The sequence below is a fragment of the Ptiloglossa arizonensis genome, chromosome 8 (assembly GCF_051014685.1).
Source record: "Ptiloglossa arizonensis isolate GNS036 chromosome 8, iyPtiAriz1_principal, whole genome shotgun sequence".
Classification (NCBI taxonomy): domain Eukaryota; kingdom Metazoa; phylum Arthropoda; class Insecta; order Hymenoptera; family Colletidae; genus Ptiloglossa; species Ptiloglossa arizonensis.
Window position 1 is genome coordinate 7,399,702 of NC_135055.1, and position 12,438 is coordinate 7,412,139.

The 12,438-nt window shown below is 32.5% G+C and overlaps 1 protein-coding gene across 1 annotated transcript; it reads right to left on the reverse strand.

Moving 5' to 3' along the window:
- Positions 1-1,301: 1,301 nt before the first annotated feature.
- Positions 1,302-12,414, reverse strand: LOC143150651 (uncharacterized). Its single transcript, XM_076319102.1, has 10 exons — positions 12,220-12,414; positions 9,328-9,403; positions 7,766-7,857; positions 7,589-7,694; positions 7,359-7,424; positions 3,235-3,299; positions 2,262-2,340; positions 2,107-2,198; positions 1,768-1,873; positions 1,302-1,679 (listed from the first exon to the last, which is right to left on the reverse strand). Exons 1-10 carry the CDS (start codon positions 12,397-12,399, stop codon positions 1,600-1,602), a joined length of 942 nt encoding a protein of 313 aa, XP_076175217.1. The 5' UTR covers positions 12,400-12,414; the 3' UTR covers positions 1,302-1,599.
- Positions 12,415-12,438: the final 24 nt, after the last annotated feature.

Genomic DNA, 12,438 nt, shown 5'->3' on the forward strand with positions numbered 1-12,438 from the left:
TATCTTACACTATTGTATGTACAAGAGTAGTCCATTAGCTCGATATTACCCACAAAGAACAATTCTTCGTTACGAGTAATACCGATTAACATGTCTCACCACGAGACATATACAATTACTAAACAGAGAAGATAGAAGGAATCAAAGTTTCTTCGATCACGTTATTTAATTCTTGACCAGCAGCTCAACAGGAACAAAACGCATTAAGCAGAGCCAACGAGATGCTACGCACCGTCAAGATCCTGCGAGGAAAAGACGACACGGGTGGAAGGATTCATCAAACAGATAAAATTTGCCCGTGCCGCCTGTAGTGAACCACTTATCCTGCTGAAACTCGTCATAGCGGAAAAGATCACCGCAAATGTCGAACGATGCATTAGGTATCACAACATCGAAACCTACGATCAACTATACCAAACCCTAAAAACACAGGTATCTACGCTACAATTTCGGAGAAACGGTAACTCAATATAGCGTAAGATTTCGTCAGGTGCTTAGCGAACTGCTTTACTGCTTTGTCCAAGCAAAACATTCCTTTCAAATGAGTTACATACATATTCGATGTTACATTATTCTACTCATTCATATATCTTACACTATTGTATGTACAAGAGTAGTCCATTAGCTCGATATTACCCACAAAGAACAATTCGAACACATGCCACAATACACCGCATCGCTATCGCAGAAGAGGAAGAAGAGGCAATCCGCGCGTATACCGTGAATCTTCAGGAGAAGATCGGAATAATAGTCATGAACACGAAAACATTAACCAAAGTGCAATCCAAAGACACCGACACCGAACTTTGGACCCAGGAATTCTCGTAGCAACACCACCGCAAAACCCGCTATCGCCAATAGCCCACCTCAACTAACTACATCTATCCAACAAACAAACCTCGTTCCTGCTAAACGACTAGAAAGACTAGACCAATCACGTACACTCACCTGTGACTTCTGCAAGTGACCCGGACACGTAAGAAACAACTGTTTGCAATGTAAAAATGTTCAACAGCAACAGAACGGAAAATTATTGGAATACAACGACTTGGACCGATGCAGCCCTTGAGAAGTCGAGGAATGGGGGAGGGAGTCGTTACCGATCTCGGTATTTTTCAATTGGTGTCTCGACGTGACCGTTACGGTTTAGTCAGTCGTTCATCGCCATGCCCTGCTGCATAACAATTAGATTCTACTATTTAAATATTAACCTGGAAACATCACACACGCTCTAAAACCGACGAAATTCGCATTAAAAGGAGAGACATGTACTGGCTTACATGCAGAAAATCTAAACTGAGTCTTGACAATAAACTTTTAATGTACAAATCAATCGTAAAGCCCATTTGGACATACAGTCCAACAGTTTTTTATTCCGAGTTAAAAAAATTTTTATAATTTCTTTATCGTATTAACAAAATTTGTACAGTCCTGACTTACTTGATTCGTCGAATTTCTTTTGAAAAAAGTTTGAAAAATGAAACGTCTTTTTGTCCCGATCCAATTGACACCCTTCTCTTAATGATGCTAATGTATCAGCTATGCTATCAAATTAATGATCCATAGATTCAATTACCTTTTGTGTCGTGCTTATAGAATCTAATTTAAGACCTTGAATGTTTTGTTTTGCAAGAAACATTTCACTAAATTAGCCGCCTTCTCGCAATCGTTGGCACCGGCTGAAATAATAGTTTGCAGTGTTATTACATTTCTAGGATTTAGTTTGATCGGTTTGCTATCAGAGATGGAAATTTTGCTACATCTTACTCGTATCTTTGCACTTGTTAATAACATCTTCAATGTCATCGGAGGGGACATCCGCAGGAGCCTTTTCTCTTGCAACATCTACGTTAATTGAACCATCGTCTTCCATCTACGACAGAGATAGAAATTTAGTATATAGAATTCTCAATATTTCTTCAATCTATCTTCTGCCATATTTCTTATGCAACCGACATTAACTTCTAAACAATCAATTTCCACATTAACGTCGAATTAATTTCCTATAAAAATTTATATAAATACAGATGGCAATAAATTTTTCAATAACACGGTTCATCTTGTCCACACTTTAAATATTCATAATCGAATGATCCTAGAACGTACGATTCCTATCTTCTTCAGCACGCAAGCAGCGAAACATTCGAGTTTGTTATCATTCTCCAACACTGTCCCATTCAACGCTTTACCCAGTGTTTCTGGAAAATGCGCACTGATTTATTATCTGCTCCTAACTTCTGTCTACGTTGCTCCAAACTCACCAGCGTCAACTCCAATTTCGTTCATGCATTCATCTTTGATCTCGATCAGTTTGGCTTGCTGATCCGGTGTTATGGCCGCCTAAATCACACGAAGAATAATGACGCAGGTTAATATTATAGAAAATATTTGCAAACAATTTTTGCAAATCATCGAAATACTTAAAACGGTCCACCACCGTATATATTTCTAAAGATTACCTTTGAGAGGGTATCGTATTGAATCTCATAATTTAGAAAAAATATTAAATTCAATGTTACAATTTAGAAAAAGGAATGTGACGAAACGTAAAACTGCATATCGGTAATTCACATGCTTACTCACGTATCTTTGAATTTACATATTTTTTTATTCCTTATTATGGGAGATAAACAAGTAAATTTATACAATTATAAAGTTTCATTGCTGCAAATGAGTATCTCGATCTTCTGTATAAGTCAGCTATCATTTTTCTTCCTTTGAAATTTACATATACGTTGACAAACATTAACGTGTAATAAAAATCGTATAAGTCGTTCAAATTTTCATTAAACTTTGTTTGGACTGTCCGATACACCCTGTATATTAATTTTTTCGCAAGTATAATTTCGAAAAATGTTTAAAAGCCCTGAAACCATTAATATCAATCAGATCTTTAAACAAAGTAATTGTCTCGCTAACAATAAACTATTCGATTTAATTAATTCCCCAGGACGATTGACTTTTTCCTAAAAAATAAATTCTATAAAGGTTTTGAATTTTCTTCGGAGTCGTTCAAGTTACTTTAACGAGTATGTTATGTACTCTTCATTATTAAAATTAACAAATTTCGTATCCCACCCGGATCGTGAAATAACACATATTTTAATATTTCTCAGCCAATGTTTACTTATTTTAACGAGTAAAATGATATTTTTTAATTTTATTTACAATTTTCAAAAGAACACTATGCATTTAAGGATCGACGAAAATAAATTGATTGAATTCTGTTATTACCAATGCGCTACCGATGAAGAGGACGATGAAGATGGCGACGGTGTTCATGGTTGCTCGTCTGGAAGCTATGTACGGTGAGAAGAAAAGTCAGGATTGAATGCACACCGGGCTGTGAACGCTCGCTCGTCTACTACGAGTTTTTATAGGTTGAAGTGCAATTGCAATTCACGTTATCTCGACACGTGTTCTTCGACTTCTCCTTCCGATGGTCCTATCCTAATAACCGATGGCCGGAGGCAGGAGGACTCGTCAACCTCGTTAAATTTCCCATATCTATGTTCGTTTCTCGAGAACATAGTAACATAGTAATCAGGGGCAATGGCGGTGCTGGTACAATTGGAGGTTGAGTTATTATTACTCGCGCGGCCAAATTAATGCAACTGAACAAGAAAAATCGCATTTCTGTGACTCAATAATTTAACAGTTTGAATTCTTCGTTCATTTATTTTTTAAATATTTCACATTTTTCCGCATAACTTTGATTAAAAATCCTACGAAATTAGGGATCTGGTTAATCTTGGACAGTAATTTTAATTAAATATAAATTCGAATATCGGATAATAAAACACTTCAGGATAATCAAAATGGAGGAAATTTCGTAGAAATCAGTGTTAGCACATTTCTTTTTTTATGAAAATATAGAGAAAGTATTTCTACATTAGTGGTCCACCATCAGCCTAAATTGAAAGAACCACTTCTTTTACTGAGAATACATCTATTTCCGTAATTTATCTGTAATATAAATAAAATTTTTACATAAGCATAATTATGTAATAAAAACTTGTATATGAATTAGTAATATTTACTTAATCTAATTAATTTGTTTACAAATAGGAACAATTCATTAGATATTTTTATCAAAAGTATTTTTACATAAAAGGTATTTTTATTAAAAATATCTAATTAATGCAATTGGAAGAATATATGTATAATTTTATTTAAAATAAATATTTAAGTTATCAATTAGACATTTTTTTATTAAGTAAAACGGTGATAGTGTAATTTGGCTAGATCTGTAGATGACTTGTAATTACCTGTGCATGTTGTTTAGTAATTTTATAAGGAGGAAATCGAAAACTTGACATTGAAATGATCGATGGAGCTATGTATGTACATACGTGTGTAATGGATGCCAGTCCCTTATCCTGTTTAAGTCATCGTATAAGCGACATCTCTATTGCGATTTTTAGAGCGACTCGTTAATAACAGCGTCGTCATTCACTTTATTGTTTCGAGTAATAGAGTAAAGTTTACGAAGCACGACGAGTAATTATTCGCAATCGTAAAGGAATAATTACGAGATTGCTGTACGAGGTACGAGTGCTATACTTCGTACGGGGATCGAAGGACACTGTGGATAGAAAACGAAGCGCTTGAGGCGACAGAACAGAAGAGGAATGATCGATCAATGGAACTTGATCAGTTCAGGTTTGTAACTTAGTGGAGAATGTTTATGAAAATGTATTTTAATATGATAACAATATTATTATCGAATTTAAGTTCTAAAGGGAAGAAGGAGAAGTAATAAAAAAATTAATGTATAAAATTAAAAGTACACCAATATTAATCAAGAAATGAGGAGAATTTATTTTTGTTTAAGTGTAGTCAAATTACGGTAGATACAAATATGGAACTTTTACTTTATGTCCAATTGCGACCCTGTGGAGCAACGATGGAAGAGAATTGGTCAGCCAATAGGACGCAACCAGTCCAGCTTTGCAACTTGGTGAAGTAGACTCGATAGAATTTGTTTTTTAAATTTACCACCTGAATATTATTTAGAAAACGAAAAGAATTGAATTTTCATCCGGGTATTCAAATTATGGTAGACACCATTTTAGAATTCTACCCCATTTTGAGAAATTAAATTTGTAACTTTTTAATGAGAGTAATAAAATTTTTAATGCAATTTTCCAACTATTTTTATTTAAACTGGTCTCCAGAATCACAAAATTGGAAAACTGTAGATAATTTGAGAAAAATCAATCGATTCATATTAGCAATATTCCTATACGAGATTTAAACTTTATACAGGCTTAGATAGTTCCACACAGTATTTAATTTGCAGTCTAGTAGAATTTTCTATAACGTTAAATATGGATAATTCGTTCATTGACAAAAATACAATTGTAATATAAATCATACTTTCGTTTGTCACATAAAAAATTGCACTAAGAGTTTAATTTATAATTAAGAATAAATTTTATTTATTTATAAAAATTATAAAATTCAAAGTTTCTACAATACAATAATGCTCTTCACTCCGATATCAATTAAATTATTCAAATTGTAAGAATTAATGGAAAAGTTGGTAATTATTTAAAAAAGAGAGGGTCTCACCGATTTCGATGATTTTTGAATATGTTGTTGAAATCAACATTTTGAATAATTTTTTCCTATACATATAACCGCCACTCGGTCTCAATTTTCAAGATTTTTGCAAAAACTATTGTTACTCCTACAATGAATATTACTTATAGCTACGTGTCTGTGGCAACGTGTGTGTAAGTGTTGAGTTGCCGATTGTTTATGATTTCTATAAATATTTTATCTAATAACTATTTACCTAATAACTAGACCGAGTAGCCGGTCAAGAACTTACTCTAAACCATACTTAAATCTAACTATTCTACCCAGTAACTAATTTAATGGATTAAATTCTAGTTAGGTTCTTTTTTTCGGCCACACATTCATATTCCGTTTCGATTTTGATTTAGCTTGACACATACATTATTCGTCTATGATCGCCATGCCGTTATTTATAGTAATAAGAGATAAGGGGTGATCGTTGGTTGACGCATACAGAGTCACAGTCGCGTATTATCTGCCAACGAGAAGAAAGTATAATGTGTTTACATTCTTGCTTAGGGTCGGCGACGAAGATCAACAGCGTCCATAGCGAAACCGAATGAGAAACAATACCGCGTCATTGGCGTAGCCTTCTAATCAAATGTTAGCTATTAAGGAAGAAAATGATTTCGTTTCTGTTTAAATACTGTTGCTAATTAATTAATTAATAGAATTTAATATGCGTAATAATCATTAATATTTTGAAAATTATTTACACCGAAAATAACTAATTTGTATTTATTAAAAATAATATAAATCCGCTTATACAAGTTTCTATCTAGATAAATTCCATATAATTACAATTTGCACAAAAAAAGCAAATCGTATTAAAATTAAAACAAACGTAACCTTAACATTTTCTTACATTAGAAAGCATAAAACTTAAACCGGTTTTAATTTTAGTATAATTTATTTTTGTGTAAATTGTAATTATGTAGAATTTATCTAGATAGAAACGAGTATAAGCGGATTTATATTATTTTTGATAGATACAAATTAGTTCTTTTCGGTATAAATAATTTTCAAAATGTTAGCGATTGTTGCGTACATTAAATTCTATTCATTTTTTCATTACGAGCAACTTATCGAATCAGCAGTTGTATCTAAATCATGAGCAAATTATTCTGTTTATAAGTAGGTAGTTGACGTTTTATTGGGAGCCTACGCCAATGCACCTTACTAGGAATTCGTTCTCACTCGGGTTTGGGATCACTGTCGTCGATCTTCGTCGCCGTTTTCGGCCAATGGAGATTATTGTTTGCGATTGCAGGCGTGGCAACGGACTACGGACAGAGCGTCGATGTAAACAATTTGTGCCTTCTTTTCGCAGCATGATAATACGTATAGATAAAATTCAATATCATAAACTAAGACCGCCGGTTATATTTATGGTAAAAAGTTGTTCAGAATGTTGATTTCTACAAGATATTTAAAAATAGTTAAAATCGGTGAGACCCCCCTCCTGTTTTCTAAATATTTACCGAAAAGTTTCTTATTATTTTAGTAACAATATTAAAATCCATATAACACATCAGTCAAGTAAAATCAGTGGCCGAATGACTTTTGCCGAGCAATTTATTTAGTTTCTCGTTTCCTTTCGTTTAAACGCATTTGGATTTCAGGAATGTTGTAAAAGAGTTAGACATCGAGTTCAGTTAATAACTAATTTATTTTAATTTCTATCTAAAAGCATGTTGCGTGAATCTCTGAGCAGATAATATCAATCGAGTAATTAAATGATCACATTTTTAAATTTACCAATTAGTTGAATACACTGAAGGATTTGTTTTGTTTAAAACACTTAACTAACTTGGCTGCTTTGTCACAATCGTTAGCACCGGCTGAAACAAACGTTATTCGTTAATTTATTGACCATTATCGACACAATATGAAAGTGGATACTTCACCAGACTCTAGTTCATAACAGTGACTAATTTTATTTCAATTCTATTTGGAAATATTTTAATAGGAAACATCAGACCATAATCAATGGTGGTTGGCTTACTGGTATCTTTGCATTTGTTGATAACGTCATCAATTTGCTCCTTGGTAATGTGAGCTGGAGCCCTTTTCCTGCTGACTTCTTCGTTGACAGTTCCGTCCTGGTTCATCTGTAACAGAAATAAACAATATTTTCTCATTTTTCATATATGACATCGCTTAAATTAAATCTGACACTTACGATTCCGATCTTCTTCAACATGCAAGAACTGAAACAGGCCAGTTTCTCGTCGTTCTCATCGACGTTGCCGTTCTTCGCATTCTCTACCACCTCTGGAGAACAAGACACAAATGAATATCATAGTGAATCTTAATTGAGAAAAAAATAATAAAATAATGATTAAAATTTTTATTTATTATAATACTTTACGGAAATACGATAATTATGGTATTGTCTCGTTATAGGTCGCCCATTTGGGGCCAGGCACGACTTACAACGAAATAGTCCTCTATTTTGAAATTCTTTTGTTTTTTGCCACGGTGAGGCATAGAGAGACTACTTATAACGCAACACGAATGACGATCTAAAACGAGGCAATACTATATTTAAAAAAAAGAGGGTTTCACCGATTTCGATGATTTTTGAATACGTTGTAGATCTTTCTGAGATTTTTCCTAAAAAATTTGAATTCCATCTATATGTACGCGACTGTAACTTTATATGTGTCAGCTACGATTGCACCTTATCTTTTGTTTTTATAACAATGGCGTAGCGACCAACGACGAAACGAGTGTACCTACTTAAGGGGGGACACCACTTTGAGACGTCAAAAAATGGGTAAATTTTGCGAATTTTTTTTCTAAGTAGTTACTAAATGAAAAATGTAGCTTCTTTCAGAGAATATAAACATAACTTTCAGCTTCGTTTTACAATTTTGCGAAAGTAAAAAATCGTACAAAATGGCAAAGTTATTCTCTATTCCCAGAACCCCTTCTGGTGAAACATTGTTTGTTGGCCTCCACAATTGACAAGAATTGGGAGGTTTGTGATAAAAATTAAATAATTAACATATTAAAAAAAATCGTAAGCTACGTTGTAGAATGCAAAATATCTCTATAAAACTTGAAATAAATCGGATGTGTTGAAACACAACCACATTTCGACTGATTTTTATCACACGTTATATGAATCATATTTCAATCATTGTGACTATCTATAATTAAAAATAGTCCGAGTATGGTCGTGTTTGAACTCATTTTCATCCGAAAATTTCCGTGAATTTATCGAAAATGTGAATAAGTAACGAAAATGAAAATTTCAATTAATAGGATTGCTGTTTATTAAACAATCTCATTTTTTCACATTGCCAAAGTTCGACGGAATGTTTCTTGAGCGAATCAACGTAGTAAATTATCAATTAATATTCTACTGTAGGAGCAATTTATAAATTTTTCGCAGTTACCGTCGTCATGGACTTCTAGAAATTTTTTATTTTCTAACATAATTCGGGCAATTTTTCAAGTTTTATGTGTCTTACATAGAGGTACATTAATATTACATTAATGCTTTACTGATACTAATTAATGTTTTTACCAAAAAACACAAGAGTCTTACACAAAGGAGTCTCCAACGGTTTTAGCAACCTTCGTATAACATTATGGATTATGACCTCGGTAAAATTATACGTTAGAAAGTCCAAATGAAGGATTAATAGTGACCAAGAGACTAGACACGTATTCTGAGGATTTAATAGGATGAAATATACTAGGTGTCCACTGTATATTTCGTTATATTTAACTCACGTGCGTCAACGCCGGTTTCTGTGATGCAAGCACCCTTGAATTCCGTCAGTTTGGCCTTTTGTTCCTCCGTAAGTGCCTAAAGAAAATAATATACAAAAATTATGAGTAGGTATACGCGATCACAATGTGGTATAAAGTGGGGTTAAAGGTTCCAGTAGTCGGCCTTTAGCCAGTAATGTCAATCTATACCTCTACTTTCGGTATTTACAGTTTTATGTCCCTAATGATAATACTGTGAACTACAAAAATTCTTGTTCCGACCGCGATTGGTTAACTGATATCACATGACGAAATTTCAATGAATTTAGTAACAGAAGCAGGGATTTAAAATAGTGTCTATCGTTAATAAACGTAAGTTTTAAATATTAATATTTTACATATGCAATTAGTAATATTTAGATGAAAAGTTTTTGAGGTTAGAATAGTATTAAGTTGTATATATGTACGTTTTTTCGATATGGCCGACTACTAGTATTGAAAATATAAGCAAAATTAATAGACTGCCCCCACGGCCGACTATTGGATAGTATTTAACATTGATGTACAACCAGTACATAAATACATTGTTTGAAATGTTGAAACGCAAAGATGAATCATTTTCAATAAAATGAAAATTATTCAGGAAATGAGTCGAAGTCGTGCAAATTTAACTGAAAATCAAGATATTCGCAAGACAGAAGAATTTGGAAAGGAAAATAAAGATTCGAATTACGTTCGATCTGCAATTATTATAAGTAACGAAAGAATGGATAACAATGGCGTTGCAGAATTATTATCACTTTCATTGTCGTATGAAGAAATAAAGAAGGAAACTGGTAACGGTGCGATAAAGAAAGAAAACTCTTCCTTCACGAAGCATTTATTTTTTCCAAAAATTATTTATACATCAACTAAAAATGAAACAAAAACTGTTGAGAATATGCCAGCGAGGATATCATTTGCCGAATATCGTACGTATTTGCAGCAGAAGGAAGACAAGAAGCATGGAAAGAAAACAGGAAAAAAGAGAGAAAAATTAATTGACGAGAAATGTGCGAAGAAGAAAATAATTAAAAGGAAATAGTTGAAGGCAAAGAAAGAAAAGTTACACCAAAAGCCGATACCAGAGAAATGCAGAATATGCATTAACCATTTATACAGTGATGTAGAAGACAACAATGAAAAACATATAGGATGAGATGAATGCCCTGTATGGTTTCATCTTAAATACCCAAAAAACAAAATAAATTATTTATTTGTTTATTGTGTTTATTTGCTAAAGTACTATAAATGTTATTAAAGTGAGTTTTGTTACTCTCATTTTCTATTACATACATAGCAAGAAAATTGTTCTGTTTTATTTTATTTTTTACTCGTCAAAAAAAAATTCATGTTCTGTTTTTGTAAATTAATGCATTAGTGCGTTGTGCAATAAATATGAAATAACAGTGTCTGTTCATTTATTTACAAATTTAGTTGTTTTAATTACCTAAATACTTTTGTTACTTATAACGCTGAACTTAATGGGAAAAACTGGATTTAAACTTGATAGACTGACTACTGGCGAAAATAAGTTTTTTGTACATTTTTGTACAACTATAAATTAATGTAATATTAAACGCACTGTAAGATATTTTTAAAATGCGTACTTTAAAGAATACAGCGATATATAAAATGTTTAGAAAGTAATTTATTGACGATAATCACACATAGGTTGAATTTTTATGGTGACTTAAATGACCAACTACTAGCACATTTACCCCATCCTTTATCAGAAAATTATAAAATACAATAAACTGTATTTTCGTAATGAATACACAATAAATCAAATATGCAACAAAGTATCACATGTAAACAAAACTACAAATGAGATTATTTTGCAAGATTCTTGCAAAATTGTTGCTGCATTAAATCTTATCATAACGCATAAAGAAAAGGAAAAGAAATTATGAAAATTAATAGAAAAACGCGGTAAAAGTAACGATTACCTAAGTAAATTATGAAATCGTCATCATTATCATGTGTGTGTGTGTGTGTGTAGGAATATATATATATATATATATATATATATATATATATAATTAACAGCTTCTGTTCGTTGATCTAATCGTGGAATGTCAGGCGTCGGGGTTATCGAACGTGTTGGGTCTCCTGAAAGTTATGTTCGCGTCTTAAAAATAATTTCACTCGTCAAGAGTTGATGAAAAAAAAGTAAACACTCTCTTAATTTTTTTCGTACTACTACATTCATTACGAGGAGATACAGTAAGAAGTCAATGAGAATTTTTTATTCGATTTAACATTCGAAGAACAATAGTATAATTCAATAATTTAACAACGAGATGGTATACCGTGTATAAAAAATAAAATACTGTACTGATTTTGTAAGAAAGTTCGTGTAGCAATAAACATCAAACTGAAAATTGAACGATTAAAACATTGCGTGTTGCATTTAATATTGTAAAAAGAATAATTGTAATGTAAAAAGAAACCTGTTTACTAACTTCTTTCGCACACTTTATTTTCTTTAAAAACAGGACTAACTTTGTTTCTTGTTCCAGCAGTGGAAATAGAATTTCAAAAATTGAAGATTTAAATTTTAAAATTGGTAGAACTGTATTGTTATAAATATAATACTATAAAAAATCCGATAACAAAGCATCTTGCGTTACAACAAAACAAAGTCGATACAGAGTACAATACTTTCTCAATCTTCTCAATACTGATATTGTAAAACTGTTATTTTTTTTTTTTTTTGCTCCAGTAGCACGAATAAAATCGACGATTTGGCTTAAACGATCGAGTCTCTTATTTTGATAAATGTATGTACTATTAACAAATTTTGATTGGTTTAAAAAATTGTCGACGAATCGAGTGATCAATGGAAGGAATAGTGACAAAAAAATTAATTACCAAGGCACCGACGATGCAGAGGGCAATAACGACGAAGACGGTCTTCATGTTTGTTTTGGAGTTGGAAACGAGACGAACTCGGGTCTGATGATCACTGAGAACTGAACGTACATTCAATGTTTCATGCGTTTTTATAGTTCTAGATTCGATCACCACATACATAGACACTGGATGTGTCATGATTTCTCCTACCACCAGTCGTCTGGTGGTAAAACCAGA